Consider the following 18,115-nt stretch of genomic DNA (forward strand, 5'->3'; position numbering starts at 1 on the left):
GTAGTAGTTAAATCTATCGCTATTTATTTATATCATAGCTACTATTTATCGAGTACTAAGCCTTATCCATACATTGTCCTATAATGCAGGTACCATTATTAGCCATACACAGCCATATAGCTCAGAGAAGTTAGGTGCCACTGCCTAAAGACACAGGGCTGCGTGTGGCCCAGACAGGAGGCATTGTCCCCTGGTCTGTCTGACTGGAGAGCCTGCACTCTGTACCGTTCCCCTCCCCATCACCACCCTTCTGGGGAAAGGCGGGCTCCTGTGGGCATCCCACAGCAATAGGACTTGTTACAAGAACTTTCTACAACAATCCTGTAGGACAAATGTTTCTCTTATTCTTGTCCGTAGATTATTAACCTATAACAAAAACAATGCCTTGTATGCTGTCTGCCCTAGTGAGGAAAAGGGAGACACAGAAGGGAAAGCTGCTGTGACAGCAAGTTCAGTGTGCTCAGAAAACCAGTCAGAGCATGTGGTCCACTAAGTAAGGGAATGCAGACTTCCATTCCCTGTGATTTCCCTGGAAACTTAAGATAATCAATAGCTATTACAGGTTCATTACAGTGCACCGAATAGCACCTGGTTTCCAAGAACAAGGGTTTCTGTCATTGCTCAGAACAGTCCTGAGTACTCAGTGCCCACTGACAACAATGTAGGCAAAAAGTCCAGAGACCACAGGATGGGACCACTTCAGAGGGACCAAGTTCAGACCCCAGTTCTGCCACATGCTGCTGGGTGACTTTAGGCAAATCCATAAATGTCTCTGAGCCTCAGTTTCCTTATCGAGAGAAATAATAATATCTACTCCAAAGGGTAGTTATTGGTTTCAAATGAAACAATGCATGTGGTACAAATGTGAGGACGTTATTATCGTCCTACTGTTAAAATGGGTATAGCCCCTTATATCTATTAACCTCCCCCAAAAGGCCATCTGGAAGCCGCCTCTACCTAGCCTCCTCTACCAATAATTATAAAATACTGTCTACCTAGCACTCCTTTCTAATTCCAAGAACGCTTTCCCTTTTTCCGAGAGATGACCTCCCCATACTCTGCCCCTGTGGTTCAAGTCAGGGCTGCCAGTCATGGGCCTCTTGCTGGGACCATCAGAGCTCCTACCAAGGATTTTAAATACTGGACGTGGTGGTGAAACCTGAGAGCTGCTGGGCCCCATCCCTGACTGAGCAGAGGAAGCTTCTCAGAGATGATGGGAAACAGAAATGAGATGCATCTGACTTCCGGGTTCCAGGTATCACAAGGGCCTGGCTCTTCTGTGGTTTGGTTGTGTTAACCAAATGATTTCCCTGTATACCTAAGCTCATCACAGTTGAAACTCTGTCTCAGAAAGACCTGGGATCAACTGGATATAATGGATGGGAGGAAATGATTCAAAGGTTCTAGTTTAATGGCTTTAAATAAAAGGATTACATTACTATAGAGAGAGGTCCCAGAAGAGGATGGAGATTTTAGGTAAAAGAAAGCAACATGTTTAATTTGAGGTGCCAAGAGACATTCATATCTAATATACAGCAAGAAGCTGCACATGTATGCCCCGAAATGACAACAGGGATAAGGTGAGGATACAGGTGTGGTAAGGCTCTAGGTCATTTGGTTAAAAAATTTAATTAGAAAAAAAAGAACACTTCAAATCACCACTTTTGCACATTGTAATTCTGGAGAACCATAGGTGGTTGTGTAACTGTTTATGGGCGTTTGGGTATTTATGCCTATTTTTCAGATTTCTTTTCTGTTTATTTTAAATTAATTTCATGTCTGCTATTCCCACTCAGTTCGCACTAGTAAAAGCCAAATTTCAGCAGGTTAGAAAATAGTGTATAGTGATGACTTCGTTTTTGTAAATGTCTCCAGTGATCCCTCCAGTTTTCAAGCACAAGCCATGAAGTCCCCTTGATTCCTCTTGGTCTTGCCTTTTCTGCTGGTTCTTTAACAGGTCACGTTCCCACCAAATCCAGCTCAAACGCACCCTCTTTCCTCCTCCACTACTCCCACCTGGTCTAAGCTGCCTCTGGGTTGCATGGGGCCAACCACACCAGCCTCCTGAATGACCCCTCAATTTCTACTCTTGCTCCTCTATAATCCATTCTTCACATGCCTACCAGAGTAATCTTTCTGTACACAAGATCCCTTTGTTCCTCTCTTTAATTCACTCACTGGCTACTCACTGCACTGTGAGTGAAAAAAAACCCAAAATTCCTCATTTGCCTATCATGGGCCCTATATCATTCTGCCCCTCCAATCTGATCTCATCCCAACCTCCCCATGCCTCTCCACACTGCATCTTTTCAGGTCCTCAGAGAAGCTCATTCCTACCTCAGGGCCTTGGTCCTTGCCATTCCATCTGACTGGAATGTTCTCTCAGAATCTCACATGCCTAGGTCTCCCTCATCATTCACATCTTTGATCAAACATCTACATCTCGGTTTTCTCTAACCATCTGTCCATTGCACTTACTGCCTAGTCTATTACCCTGTTTAATTTTCTTCACTGCACTTAAAATTTTCTGAAATTACCTCATATTGGTTATGTCTCTCCTGATTAAAACATAAGCTCCATAAGAACAAGGACCTTCCCCCACCCTGGCCTGCCTGGCCTGTTCAGTGCCCTTTTATCACAAGTGTCTATAAAGGCAGTGTCTGGTACATGGCAGGGTCTATTTAATAAATGAATGTTGTAGAACAGATATGCAAAGAAGAAGCTCTAGGACACACAGCAATATGTTTATAGTGGTGATGTTCACGTGGGTAGGACTATATGTATTATTTATATTTCACTTCTATATGCTCTTGATTTTTTTACAATGAACATCAATTCCTTTTGTTATAAGATATTTATATAAGAAAAATTAATAATAAATATATTAATATGACATTTTTCATAGCTTTAGTATTTTATTTTTTCTACTCAATAATTTTCAATCAATTATCCTCATTCTTGTTAAGCAATACACTGCAAATTGGTCAAAAATGGATGTTTTCAGTTTGTATTTATACTTTTTATATGTACTTTACATAGTATTTTATACATACTGCAAATACTTGGTAATCAAGCACAATTTTTCAAAATCTTTTTTAACTGCTAAACAATTAGGCTACTTCCAACTAATCCCCTATTGCTAACCTTTTAGGTTTTTTTCTCAGTTTCTTGCAGTTCATGAGTGTATCTGAAGCCACTGGAGTGTATAAAATTGTGCTGGAGAGAAAACAGCTTAGAAAGAAAGGCCAAGGACAAAATTCTGGGGAAGACTCGGCTCATGGGAGAGGGACGAAGGAAGCTCCTCACAAGAGTTCCAGGGGCATCAGAATCTTCTGTCCTGGTGCAGGTCAAGTGCACTGGCCTTCAGGGAACTCTCTCAAGCTCCTTCTGAATTTCACATTGAACTTGGCAACCATCTGATACCACTGTTGCAGGTTTTTTTCCTTTCTCCCTTTTCCCTTCGCTATAGAAATTTTAATAGCCCCATCTTAACTCAGCTTCAAGGACAAGAATGGAAAGTAAATGCGCTTTAAGAGCCATCTTTTCACTGGCTTTAGGCCAAATGGCAAGGAAGCAAGAGACCAGGAGGTCTTTCTTTTTGCCCAAAATATGCAACAGGACAGGAATAGTCCTAGAGAATTGGGTAGGGTGGGGGCAGTATATGTGTTTTGTAAGAGAGCACCTTCTTCATGGAACAACTAGAGTCAAATGTGAACATTTTAATAGAGAAATGTGCTGGGTACATGAAAAATATGTACTCATGATGCTCTACATGAGCAAGATTTCAGTTTTCTAATTTTTTAATTATTTTTTTAAATAAATTTATTTATTTATTTTTGGCTGCACTGCGCCTTTGCTGCTGCCTGCAGGCTTTCTCTACTTGCAGCGAGCGGGGCTGCTCTTTGTTGGGTTGCGCGGGCGTCTCATTGCGGTGGTTTCTCTTGTTGCAAAGCAGGAGCTCTAGGTACACGGGCTTCAGTAGTTGTGGCTCACAGGTCCTAGAGCCCAGGCTCAGTAGTTGTGGTGCACAGGCTTAGTTGCTCTGTGGCATGTGGGATCTTCCCGGACCAGGGATTGAACCCATGTCCCCTGCATTGGCAGGCAGATTCTTAACTACTGCACCACCAGGGAAGTTCCTGAGCCAGATTTTAGACTCAGGAAAACCAAAACCCCAGGAGAGGGTGCCTTTGTGTCCTCCCCGGACAATGTGAGTGGTCGTGATCACCATCATTACTCATTTCTTGGGAAGTCCCAGCAAGTCTGAACCCACTACTTGAAAAAGTGACCTTAAAAGTCTCAATGCAAACTGAAGACTCAGAGGACATTTTCTCACTGATCCTGACTTAGGAGCTGGGCTAGGGAAAAAAGAAGCCCATCTCTAAAGGCTTTGAAAGCTGCTATAGATAAAGTGAGTCATAAAAAAGCACCACGTGTAAGAGACAGGCAGGAAGCCTGTCCTGCTAGGACGGAGCAGGTGTCTCTTGCTCCCCACCTTAATTCTAATTTGTCCAACCCTCTGTGTCCTTCAGCTTGGACAGCAGTTTGGTCGACATACAAGCAGAGCAAAATTTATTTTATTTAGCTTTGTCTTCCAGCTCAATACATTAGCCCTCACCAACTTTGAAAACACCACCAAGCGAGAAAAAAATAGGCTAAGCAGACCAGTATTCGTATGAGGTGACCCACTGAAGATCTAAGAGGGGAGTACTCAGGGAACAGTGGGACAACATGAGCCTGGCGTCATCCTAGCCCTGTCAGTCACGAGCTGTGTGAAAATGGGCATATCACCCCTCCTTTCAGAGGTGAAGTGTCCTCACCTGTAAAATGAAGGTAGAAATTCTTAGCTTGTAGGCTCTGGGAATATGACAGATGAGTCAGATGCCTAGCATGGTACCTGGCACATAACAGATGCTCAGCAAATGGTAGCTGGCACGCGCTCATCCACATCCTCATGCAGGCAAGTTCCTACAGTCCCACAGTCAACTTGTTCCCGCATTAGTACAAGAACATCAATAGCACTCAGTAATTGTCAAATGAACGGAAAGCGAAACAAAGTTCTCACTGCAAACCTACAGTCCACAAAGTCGAGTCTTAGTGCAGTTGTTCTCCTAAGACATTATTTTAAGTCAAGGAGCTTTTAAAATCATTTATTTTACTATAGTGTAGTTCTTAAGAAGATGATGGGATAGTTAAAAATAATACAGAATATGGCCTCTATTTTGGAACTTAAACATCATTAAAGAAATACAAGAGTACTACTAACTTGAAGAGACCAGTAAAAATCAGAAAGGCCTATGCGACAAGGATTTAATACAATACAATACGAAGGCACTGAGAAAGGAGTTTCTAGTATTTCCTCTGCACTATTTTTCACTTTACCGGTAAAAAGCAGTTAACGAATGCCCTTAGGCAATCTGTGAGGATAGGGGCAAGGTCACCAGCTGTGAGGCAGGCCCCATGGGAGACTATCTAGAGAGGAATACACATAAAATGACTAATGACTCGTTCAAGGTCATATAGAACAAACTCAGGAAAAAATCTAACAGCTGGATAGAGCACCTCAAGTCCGAGTGCATTTTTAGACTCGATGGTTGAACTGGTTCCTATCAAGTTGTCTGGAGCAGCTCCCCATCTCCATGTCTGCATGGATTGAAGCAGTACCTGCGAGTGCCCAGTAGGCGGTGCCCACACATTCGTTCAGCAGGACAAAGGCCACCAGCGACATCCCTCCATTCATCACGCCCACCAGGAAGCGAGTTACTGCAAAGAACTCATATGAGGGGGAAAACCCATTTGCGATAGCAAATAAGATGTCAAGAGCACAACCTAGAAAGAGAAGAACACTATTCAATAATGCATAGGCAAAACAGCATTTGATGAACGTAATGTATTATATTCATTAGTTTGTAAAGAAAAATCTTTGTGAATTTAAATTTTCTGAGCTATGTTATTTTTTAAAAATAGTTTCTCTTAAAGACTATCAGGAAAAACTGAGGTTTTCTTTGTTACAAGTTGATTTCTGTCATGCGCAGTTTTCAATTATTAACAATAATGCTGGAAACTGATAAATCTTAGCCCGTACTCAGCTTGTCAAGACGACTATGCTGAGACCTACAGAGCTCATCTGCAATGAATCGGCACACAAGGTATAAGGAAATGGATCCAGTAGACTGCCTCAATCTTTGTTCTCCTTAGAAACATGGCATGAATTAGAATCCAGGGATTGTAGAATTCACCACCACGAAAAGCTTACAGTGCAAATATCTGGCCTTCCTCGGGTATGCTGGTCACTTTAAAATGCTTGGCCAGAATCAACTCAGCCTCTTGCCAGTGAAATAAAAATCAGTTCTGGGTCTACATGGCAATTCCCTGAGAACCTTAAGGAAATGGTCCCCTTATTATTTCCCTGGGAACCTTAGGGAAATAACTCCTCTTATTCAGTCCATGAACACTAAGAGATTACCTGTGAGATAGACTTTTTTCCTTCCGAACCGATCTGAGAGCTGACCAAATGAGATAACTCCCACAAACACACCACTGAAGAAAAAAGAGCTTGCTGCACTCACTTTGTAAGATCTGTTGGCAATTAAAAACCACTAGAGAAAGAAAAAAACAAAAGGCAGACACTTAGGTCACAGAAAAGATGGATGGATGGAGTTAGCTATTAAAAAAAACAAATGTACAACAAAAACTTGAATATTGGAACTTCGCCACTGCATTACCACTATTAACCGGAATTCAGCAGAACATCCATCCAGGACAACACCCAAGGAGATTCTGTCTTCAGGAACCCCAGAAATCATTATTATAAAGTGCTCCCACAATAGTCCATACACATCTTGTGCCAGCACTGAGCACAGTATGTAACAGCTAATTACTTACTCATCTGTTGGTCACGTCTTTGAACCTAAGTTCCTGTGTTTCTAGACAGGAGGAGCCGTATCCCATTAATTTCCATTTCTCTGACACCTAACGTTTTACACGACATATATGAGGCAAAAAATGAACGGTCCTTTTCTCCAATAAATTAATGGGTTTAAAATCTCTTGAGTACTTTCCTTGAAAAATTGAACATACAATTACCTTATGATCCAGTGATTCCACTTCAGAGTATATACACAAAAGAACTGAAAGCAGGGATTCACAGATTTTGTACACTAAGGTTCATAGCAGCATTAGTCACAATACCCAAAAGGTGTAAGGAACCCAAATGTCCATTCATTGATGAATGGATAAACAAAATGTGGTATATACATCAAATGGAATATTATACAGCCTTAAAAAGGAATGAAATTCTGGAAAGCTACAACATGAATGAACCTTGACCTTACACTAAGTGAAATAGCAGACAAAAAGGGAAAATAATTTATGATTCCAATTATGAGTGTGATATTGTAATTTACAGTAAGCAACATATATTTGGGTTTTATCCATTGTTCCTGGAACACAGCTCCTGAAATCCTCGTAATTTCCTATGTAAGAACCACAGGGATATCTTTTTTTAATAATATTTAGATTTTTTCCCAGGTCCTGGAAAAGCTTCAGAGCAATAAAGGTAAAATGGGTGTCTTTCGTTATTTGTAACAAGCCCCTTGCTTATGTTAATGAGGTGACTTTTGGAAAGCCCTTAGATGGGGGCTGGTTGTCAGGGGAACCAACCATGTGAATAGAGGGCTGGGATTTCAGTCCTACCCTCTAGGCCTCTGGGTAGAGGAGAGAGACTAGAGGTTGAATCAACTGCCTACGGCCAGTGGGTTAATAAATCATGCCTTCGTAATGAAGCCGCCATAAAAATTCAAAGGGAAGGGGTTTGGAGAGCTTCTGGGTTAGTGAACATGTGCAGATGCTGGGAGGGTGGTCAGCTCAGAGAGGGCGTGGAAGTTCTGTGTCCCTTCCATCCTTCCATACCTTGCCCTGTGCATCTCTTCCACCTGGTCATCCTAAGTTATATCTTTTTATAATAAACCAGTGATCTAGTAAGTAAAATGTTTTCTTGAGTTCTGTGAGCTGCCCTAGCAAATTAATCTAACTGAAGGAGGAGGTCCTAGGACCCTCTGATTTATAGTCAGTTGATCAGAAGCACAGGAAGCAGCCTGAACTTGTGACTGGTGTCTGAAGGGGGTGGCAGGGGCAGTCCTGTGGGACTGAACCCTAACCTGTGGGATCTGACGCTAAGTCCAGGTAGATGGTGTCAGAACTGAACTGAACTGCAGGGACACCCAGCCGGTGTGGCAGAACGGCTTGAGGTGGGAACCTCCCCCTCCACACACACACACTCCCACCCACCCACATTTGGCAGCAGAAGTGTCTGAAGGGAAGTAGTTGCCGGTAGAGGAGAAACCAGAGGAGTGTTTTTCCTTTACCTGGAGTAGTCACATCCACAGACACAGAAAGTAGCATAGTGGTTACCAGGGGCTGTTAGAGTGAGGAGTTACTGGTTAATGAAGATAGAGTTTCAGTTTGGGATAGCGACAAAGTTGTAGAGATGGACAGGGGTGATGGTTGCACAAAGATGCAAATGTACTTCATGCCCCTGTACTGTATACTTTAAAATGATACATTTTATGTATATTTTACCACAATAAAAAATAATCCCTTGAGCACTATTACCTTCTATTTTAGGAAAACTTATAAACTCAAAGAGGAAGTAGTCATCCTCTGCTTAAAATGTCATTATCTAAAGCCCTGCCTAGTGATGTGCTACTGTGATCTTTGATTATAAAGCAACCTGTGTCTCAGAGGTGACCTCAGAGAACCAAGAGAATGCTCATCTCTCCCCTCCACAGCCCCCTTCCTAGGCTCAGCAAAGACAGGTTTAAGAAAACCCCTTCTCGAAAACTCACATGGAGACACCCCTTAGTTGTCCCTTCTCTGTCTTTCAGACCACTCCTGTCCCACACTTTGACAACCAGTCATTATGGCCCAAAGCACATCTAACTTCTCTCCTTCTCTTATATTTCCTGTAAGACAAGATCGATAAAGATCCTGACAAGACAGCTTCTGTACATCTTTATGCAACAACACCACACAAAAATTTAGGCACTGGAAACAAGAAAAATGCCCCTCACTAATGCTGTGCTTTACTTCTAAGTTCTTCTGTCCTTCACATGCGGTTTTTAACAAGATTAACTAACTGGTTTTCCTAGCTCTTCACGGATTAGAAATAGTAGTCTAGTGTGACATTGCCCTTAGAAATAGTAATCAGGCAGTTACCGCTCTTGGCGGCAGTCATAATTTAAATAAGAGAGTGATGGAAGCAATATGACTAAAAAAACTGAACTACATTCCAGGCTTTTTTCATTCCGGTATTCAATAAATAGTTGATTAGTTTCTACTAGAGGTTGGTAACTATTCTAAACACTGGGAATACAGATGCGAACGATCTAGATTTGGTTCCTGCCCTTATGGAATATAAGTTCCAGTAGCGTAAGCTAGACATTAAACAAGCAAACACAGAGGGAGAGACTGGGAGGAAACCTCTTTAAATAAGGTACTCGGGGAAGCCTTCTCTGGGGAGGTGACACTTGTGACCTGAATGATGAGAAAGTGACCAACCCTGAAAAGCTGTTTGGGGAACATGAGGATAACTGCAACGGCCCTAAGGCGAAGACACATCAGAGCGCCTCTCATGGGGGTGGCATTAAATGAGGTCAGAGAGATGGGCAGGCATCAGGTCATGCAGGGCCCTGAGCCACGGTAAGGAGCTAGGATGTTATTCCAGTGCAAAGGGAAAACATTGAATTACTGTATTTGTGTCTCTAAAGATCAGCCTGGGCCACACTAAGAGAATGCATTACAACAGGGAAAAGTGGGAGAAGGGAGGCTACTGCAATAGTTCAGGAGATAACAGGGGCTTGGACTAGGATGAAAGCAATGGTGATAGGATTACATGAATTACATGAATGTGGGATGGATCTTGAAGGTAGAACTAGCAGGACTTGCTGATGAATGAGATGTGCAGCGGGGAAGAGAGAAAGGGAGAGTCAGGATTTAACCTAAGTTTTTAACTTTAGCCATTCAGTGAATGGTGATGACATTTACTGAGTTGGAGGAGGCTGCAAAGGGATTTCAGGTATGTGGTGGTAAATTTAAGAGTTCTCTTTAGACATGTGGAGGTTGAGATGCCTAAAAACACCCAAGTGGAAATGCCAAGCTAGCATTTGGATGTGGGTCTTGAGCTCGAGGGAGAGGACGTGAGGGGTTATGAACTTAGAGATAAGGAAGAAGGCTCGGGACAGAGGCCCAGGACACTTCCACATTCAGAGGCTGAGTAGAAGAGAACTGCCACAGAAAACTCACAAGCAGGAGTCAAAGAGAGAGCAAGAAAACAGGTGGGAGGGTGGTGTCACAAATACTACAAGAGGAGATGTGATTCAGGGAGAAAGGGGTGGTCAGGTTATGTCGAATGCTGCTTTACAGGTCAAGTTAACATGAGGACAGAGATGTGCAGTTATATTTGGAAACAAAATGGACACTTAAAAAATAGCAATTTCAGGCTTCCCTAGTGGCGCAGTGGTTGAGAGTCCGCCTGCCGATGCAGGGGACATGGGTTCGTGCCCCAGTCCGGGAAGATCCCACATGCCGCGGAGTGGCTGGGCTTGTGAGCCATGGCCGCTGAGGCTGCGCGTCGGAGGCTGTGCTCCGCAACGGGAGAGGCCGCAACAATGAGAGGCCCGCGTACCGCATAAAAAAAAAAAAAAATAGCAATTTCAGTAGAGTGCGAATGGCAGCCGGATTGGAGAAGGTTGAAGAATTGGACAAGCTTGAGGAACTGCAGGCAGAGAAGCCATCCTTGCAGGAGAAAAGTACTTGGAAAAGCAAGAAGGAAGGGGCTTGAGTGTACCAAGTAGAGGAGGTAGCCTTTCGTAGAAGCAGGGAGGTTCCACTGTAAGTGGGAGGAAGGCAGAATGTGGGTTCAGAAGCAGGTAGTAAAGGAACCCTTGCTGGACCGCATCATTGCTTTTTCACTGAAATATCAAGTGAGGTCGACTGCTGAAGGGAGTGTAAGTGGAGGGGGAGCCAGAAGTCTAAGTAGGAAGAAGACAGGCCCTTCTCAGAATGGGACATGGCCCATTCATAGGAAATGTCACACGACTGCCATACCGAATGCACACTTGAGTTTTGTACTTATCCATTTTGTGAGGAGAAGGTGGGGAGTTGGGGGGTTCCCAGGAGTATTCCACAGGGAGAGAGGTATCAGGAAGCTGCAGGGATTTGCAAAGGAGTGTTTATTATAATAACAAAATACATGCTGGTTAAGGAGAAAAGGAAGACATAGGAGGATGGTAGGTAGTGAAATAATGTCACCATCAGGAAATCCCCCTATTTCTTTAACTCTGTACTTTCCATTCTTGCCCTTATTGAAATTTGGTTGTCCCCAGAGGAAATCACTCACTGAACCAGATCCCTCTCAACTGGAGGCTGTTTTTCCTTTCACACCCATGGACCTGAGAACCTGAGATGGGAGCAGATAGCCAAACTTCAAAGTTGTCAGCTCGTGTGAAGATCACATCTTTAGACTGTGTAACCTACTACCTTTCTGGGGCAGAGAATCTAGCCCATTTGGAAATGGCCACTCTTCCTTTCTTCCATAGGAAGAGAATATTTAGCTGGGCATAAATTTCCCAATATCCCTGACAATTAGGACAGCCACGTTATCAAGTTCTGCACAATGAATGTAAGCAGAAGCATCATGTGGCAACTTCCAGGAACAGGTCTTAATAGATGGCTGATCAGCCCTTTTCCCCTTCTTTATTTCTACTACCCTACTGCTTAGAACGCCCATTTGAAAACTGGAGCTCTAAAAAAATAAAAGCAGAGTTACCATATGATCCTGCAGTCCCACTCCTGGGCATATATCCAGAGAAAACCATAAGTTGAAAAGACACATGCACCCCTATGTGCACAGCAGCACTATTTACAATAGCCAAGACATGGAAGCAACCTAAATATCCATCAATAGATGAATGGATAAAGAAGATGTGGTATATAAATACAATGGAATACTACTCAACCATAAAAAAGATGAAATAATGCCACTTGTAGCAACGTGGATGGACCTAGAGATTATAATACTAAGTGAAGTAAGTCAAACAGACAAAGACAAATACGATATATCACTTATATGCGTAATCTGAAAAAGAAAAGATACAAATGAACTTACTTACGAAACAGAAATAGACCCACAGACATAGAAAACAAACTTCTCGTTACCAAGGGGGAAGGCGGGGGATAAATTAGGAGGATAAGATTTAAATGTTTTGTCTTGTTTTCAACATTAAAGGACCTACTGTATAGCACAGGGAACTCTACTCAATATTTTGTTATAACTGTAAGGGAAAAGAATCTGAAAAAGAATATATATATATGTATATGTAAAGCTGAATCACTCTGCTGTACACATGAAAATAACACGACATTGTAAATCAACTACAATTTTTAAAAAGTAAAAAATAAAAAGATAATGTGTGTATGGAAAAGAAAAGAAAAAAAGCTGGAGCTCTACCTGAGGCCATGATGAAGAGGGTCACTTGTTAGTGATAGTGAAGTCAAAGGCTGGGTCCCTGACAACACTGCAGTAGAGCCCAGGCACTGCATATGTTTTTAAGTTCTCCAGATGATTCTCATAGGCAATCAGGTTAAGAATTCCTGCCCTGGACCTTGTCACCCTCAACAACAGCATCACCTCTAAAATCTTGATTTTGGACAGCCCACTCACCATTCCCTAGACTTCCATCCACTTCCTCTACTACCCCTGCTCCAAACATTCTTCAACCTCTTCAAGGCCTCCAGTTACCAAACACTATAGGAAGTATGGCCTGAGTCATCAAAAAAGCTTAAGTCATGTTAAGAAGCCCTGATTTGAGGATCTGTAAAGGAAATGGTAAAATACATTTTAAAGTTTCACACAAAATGATTAAAAGAGGTTTGGAATTTGAAGGAGAAATTCTGTTTTGTGAAAAATCAACTTATTTTGGATGTATGGATAGTTCTGTGACAGAATTTTCAACTTACAAAGAATGCATATGAGGATAGTTTTCCAGGTTGAAAAATGAATTAAATATTAGGTTGGCCTAGAGAAAGACAGGGCTGCATTCGTCCCAGGGCTATATCCCTTCTCTTACAATGGCCAATAAAAAACAAGTACAATTAGGCCTTGTTAACGCCCTGGAATTCAAATACTTGCTTTTATGTCTTTCATATTCTTAGTGTTTGCTTTGGTGCTTTCATGCCTTTAAAATCTGGCCTGCACGTTTAGCTTTGACTATCCTGCACCGCAATTCTGCTGGTCTGTTTACATGGCCAAGAGGTTCAGGCTCACACTGATTGGTTTTGTGTTTAATCAATAAGGAGAGGTCAACGTGGCTGCTCCATCATCAACTACCCCGTGAACCATTTGGAGAACTTCTCAAACTCATCAAAATGGCTGTAATACTATCCTTCTAGCAATTGGATAACTATCAACTTGGATGGCAAATTTAGGAAGGAATGTTTGACCAGCAAATTTCAAATTCTAATTCTTAGGCTGCCAGTTCTAAGTGTCAAAGTAATTTCTAGTAGTTTTTCTTCAGGTCAATGCTGGCTGGGCTAATGCATCTTCCTACTTCTTCTGGAATACATGCAGGAACTGATAGAAAAATTGAAAAGCACTGCCAGGTTTTAAAAAAGCAAATTAGAGAATGTGAAAAATGGAACCCAGGAGATCTCACTGACAGATGTAGGTGAACTGGGGATGGCTGAATCAGGAATGCCAAGTCAAGCACTTATGACAATGTGTTTACAATCCACTTTCCACATTCCCCGTGCCCTAATATTGTGCAATTTTGGTTTAAATGTTTTGTCTTGTTTTCAATATTAAAAACTTTCCAAATATAGTTTACATACTTATCACATACCTACTATATGATCTAAAGAGTTTCATTTCGTCAAAGCTCAGACAAAATATATCAATAATACATTAGGAGAGTGATCCCTACAGTATTTGAGAAAACATATTGGGGGATGACCTATTTTTACAGTTTTAGAAAGAGGTCACCCACCAGGCTAGACTCAATTACTAGGTTATTTTCTTGTCCCTTTGGTCAATACTTAGTAACAAGGTAAAACCCAAACCAGGATACCACCAGGATACCAGAAATTAAACTATAAGAAACCTAAATACGATGACTGTGACATTCTTGAAACATGTGTTCTTTTTTTTTTTTTGTGGTACGCAGGCCTCTCACTGCTGTGGCCTCTCCCGTTGCGGGACACAGGCTCCGGACGCACAGCCTCAGTGGCCATGGCTCACGGGCCCAGCCGCTATGTGGCATGTGGGATCCTCCTGGACCGGGGCATGAACCCGTGTCCCCCGCATCAGCAGGTGGACTCTCAACCACTGCGCCACCAGAGAAGCCCCGAAACATGTGTTCTTTATGAGGCTTTACATTTTAAAAATCATAAATTTATAAGTCACTCAAACCCTTAATTGGCTAGAGATTAAAGTGATGACTCTCCTATTCTTTTTCTTGTTTTTTCTTTTTTTCTTTTTTTTTGCGGTACGCGGGCCTCTCACTGTTGTGGCCTCTCCTGTTGCAGAGCACAGGCTCCGGAAGCGCAGGCCTAGCGGCCATGGCTCACGGGCCCAGCCGCTCCATGGCATGTGGGATCTTCCCGGACCGGGGCACGAACCCGCGTCCCCTACATCGGCAGGCGGACTCTCAACCACTGCGCCACCAGGGGAAGCCCTCTCCTATTATTTTTAACGATAAGCCAAATTCTAAAGCTGCAGAATGTTCCTTTTTATATTAGTTCACTTCAAATTGAAAAATCACTTGCAAATAGAAAAATCTACTTTTCTTTTCCCATACATTAACAGAAAAGGAAGAATATAAAGACAAAATATTTTCAGTGCCTCAGTCTGACCTAGCTATAGTTAATCTATTTGTTTCATAACCAACATCTGTATTTTTGTTCATATGCTTACCACAATCACTATATTGAGTTCTTAAGTTCATTTATCATACTGTATTTTCAAAAACGATATAAGGAGCCTAGCATTAAAAGCACTGGTACAATCATTCACTCACCTAAAGAAAGCAGACCTGAGAGAAAATCGGGCACAACTGGGGATAGACACCAAGAGCAGGTGCCTTGAAAAGAAAAGACGAAAGGAACATAAATATGGCAAATATGGGTTTGAGTACAGAGCCAGGTGCCATGCCAGGCCTTCCAGCTCTTAAAGAGGGAAAAAAAGCAGGCAAGCAGAAGCAGACAGTTGAGACAGTAACTACTGATCGGACATTAAGGAAGCATCTGGGAGGTTTTTGTTTAATATTAGGATAGTTACTGCTTAGAGGCTAAGAATAAATGGCATCTCTCAAAAAGGGATAAAGTATTGGTGTATGTCCAGAAAAGTTGCTCTAACTAGAATATACAGAAGGGATAAACAGCAAGCTCCTACTGTATAGCACAGGGAACTATATTCAATATCCTGTGATAAACCATAATGGAAAAGAATATGAAAAAGGAGGTGTATATATATATATATATAATTGACTCACTTTGCTGTACAGCAGAAATTAACACAACACTGTAAATCAACTATACTTCAAGAAAATAAATTTTAAAAAAAAAAAGAAAAGTTGCTCTAGGTGCAATTCAGAGAACGGAAGAGTAACTGTAAGCATGGGTGTGGGAAGACCTGTCAAGGTCATTACAGTGATCCAGGCCAGCTGGACAAGGTGGAGACCTCAGAGAACAGAACAGATTCAAGCCGGATATACTAAGGCTGACTCATCCATGAGCAGGTATTATCTGACACCACTAGTATGGACTAGATCAACCACAGACTGAGTGAAGCTTGAGATAAGGTGGTAACAAAATATGTTTTAAGCATCTCCCTTGAAATCATCAAACCTTAAGCTTTAAGGAACTGTCACAAATCATTTTTCTGACATGGCAGAAATATAATTTGAAAAAATTAATTATTGCTTTAAAATGGATTGCATGCTTATATAATCCTAAAAATAAAATTAACATCTGAGTAATAAAAATATATATCCAAGATGTGTCACAGACATGTAGATCAATGGAACAGAATAGAGAGCCCAGAAATAAACCCATGCATATATGGTCAATTAATTTACAAAAAAGGAACCAAGAATATACAATGGGGAAAGGACGGTCTCTTCAATAAATGGTATTGAGAAAACCAGATGCAAAAGAATAAAACTGGACCCCTATCTTACACCATACACAAAGATTAAAAAAAAAAATCCAAGTGGATTAAAGACTTAAGGGTAAGACCTGAAACCATAAAACTCCTAGAAGAAAACATAGGTGGTAATAAGTTCCTGGACATCAGTTTTGGAGGTAAGTTTTTGGATTTTGACACCAAAAGTAAAGGCAACCAAAGTAAAAATAAACAAGTGGGACTATATCAAACTGAAAAGCTTCTGCACAGCAAAGGAAACCATCAACAAAATGAAAAAGCAACCTAGTGAACAGGAGAAAATATTTGCAAATCATATATCCAATAAAGGGTTAATACCCAAAATATATGAAGAACTCATATAATCCAATAGCAAAACCCCCAAACAATCCGCTTAAAAATTGGGCAGAGGATCTGATTAGACATTTTTCCAAAGAAGATATACAGATGGCCAATAGGTACATGAAAAGGTGCTCAACATCACTAATCATCAGGGAAATGCATATCAAAGCCACAATGAGATATACCTGCTAGAATGGCTATTATCAAAAAGATAAGAAACAAGGCTGGTGAGGATGTGGAGAAAAGGGAACCCATGAGCACTGTCGGTGGGAATATAAATTGGTTCAACCACCGTGGAGAACAGTATGGTGGTTCCTCAAAAAATTAAAAAATAGAACTACCATATGATCCGGCAGTTCTACTTCTGAGTATTTATCCAAAGGAAATAAAAACACTAACTAGGAAAGACATACGCACCCCCATATTCATTGCAGCATTATTTACAATAACCAAGATATGGAAACAACCTCATATTCATCAATAGATAAGTGGATAAAGAAAATCTGATATATACATGTGAATATTATTCAGCTATGAGAAAGAAGGAAATTCTGATATGTGCAACAATATGAATGGACTTGAGAGCATTACGCTAAGCGAAATAAGTCAGACAGAGAAAGATAAACAAATACTGTATGATCTCATTTATATGTGGACTCTAAAAAAGAAAAAAAAAGCTCACAGATACAGAGAACAAACTGGTGGTTGCAGGGAGGGGCAGGGGAAGGGGCACAAAATGGGTGAAGGTAGTCAAAAAGTTCAAACTTCCAGTTATAAAATAGGTAAGCCATGGGGAGACCATGTACAGCATGGTGCCTATAGTTAATACCATATTGCACATTTGAAAGTTGGTAGGAGAGTAGATCTTAAAAGTGCTCATCACAAGAAAAAAAATTTTGTAACTATGTATGGTGAGGGATGCAAGCTAGACTTATTGCGGTCTTTTCACAATATTAAAAATATTGAATCGTTATGTTGTACACCTGAAACGAGTATAATGTTGAACATCAATTATATTTCAATTCAAAAAAGATATGTCAAATGGGAGTATGCCACTTCGAACCAAATAATAAATAACCATCCAACTTTCATATAATATTCTCCTCTAATCCAAAACAACCACCTTTTAAAATAGATATTTATTATTCCCATTTTATAGATGATACAAACTGCAGCTCAGACACAACCACACAAGCAGTGGATTCTGGCCCTAACGCCAAGACATCTGCCTCAAAATCTTCTTTGAGCACCATATGTTTGAATTAGTTAAGTCTTAGAATTCTGGAGCTAACTAATGATATAACAGTATATTTGAGCATGTTAAACCACAAGCACAGAAATTACAATATGCTGGGTAAAAACCTTCTATTTTTGGGCTTCCCTGGTGGCGCAGTGGTTGAGAGTCCACCTGCCGATGCAGGGGACGCGGGTTCGTGCCCCGGTCCGGGAAGATCCCACATGCCGCAGAGCGGCTGGGCCCGTGAGCCATGGTTGCTGAGCCTGCGCGTCCGGAGCCTATGCTCCGCAACGGGAGAGGCCGCAACAGTGAGAGGCCCGCATACCGCAAAAAAACCAACTTTC

General features: G+C 41.5%; 1 protein-coding gene across 8 annotated transcripts in view; it reads right to left on the reverse strand.

Moving 5' to 3' along the window:
• Window positions 1-18,115, reverse strand: part of SLC22A15 (solute carrier family 22 member 15) — an 82,612-nt gene that overhangs the window by 36,520 nt on the left and 27,977 nt on the right. For 7 of the 8 annotated variants that reach the window (XR_009538819.1, XR_009538818.1, XR_009538816.1 and 4 more), the window contains exons 3-4: window positions 6,464-6,596; window positions 5,662-5,826 (exon numbers count right to left, since the gene is read on the reverse strand). The exons of the other annotated variant lie outside the window; for it this stretch is intronic. Coding sequence is in view for 2 of the 7 variants with exons in the window: in XM_060139247.1 (XP_059995230.1) it covers window positions 5,662-5,826; window positions 6,464-6,596 (298 nt within the window). In the remaining 5 variants the exon portion in view is untranslated. The remainder of the gene's footprint in view (window positions 1-5,661; window positions 5,827-6,463; window positions 6,597-18,115) is intronic. 8 annotated transcript variants of the gene reach the window in all.

This window comes from Lagenorhynchus albirostris, chromosome 2 (genome assembly GCF_949774975.1).
Source record: "Lagenorhynchus albirostris chromosome 2, mLagAlb1.1, whole genome shotgun sequence".
Lineage (NCBI taxonomy): Eukaryota > Metazoa > Chordata > Mammalia > Artiodactyla > Delphinidae > Lagenorhynchus > Lagenorhynchus albirostris.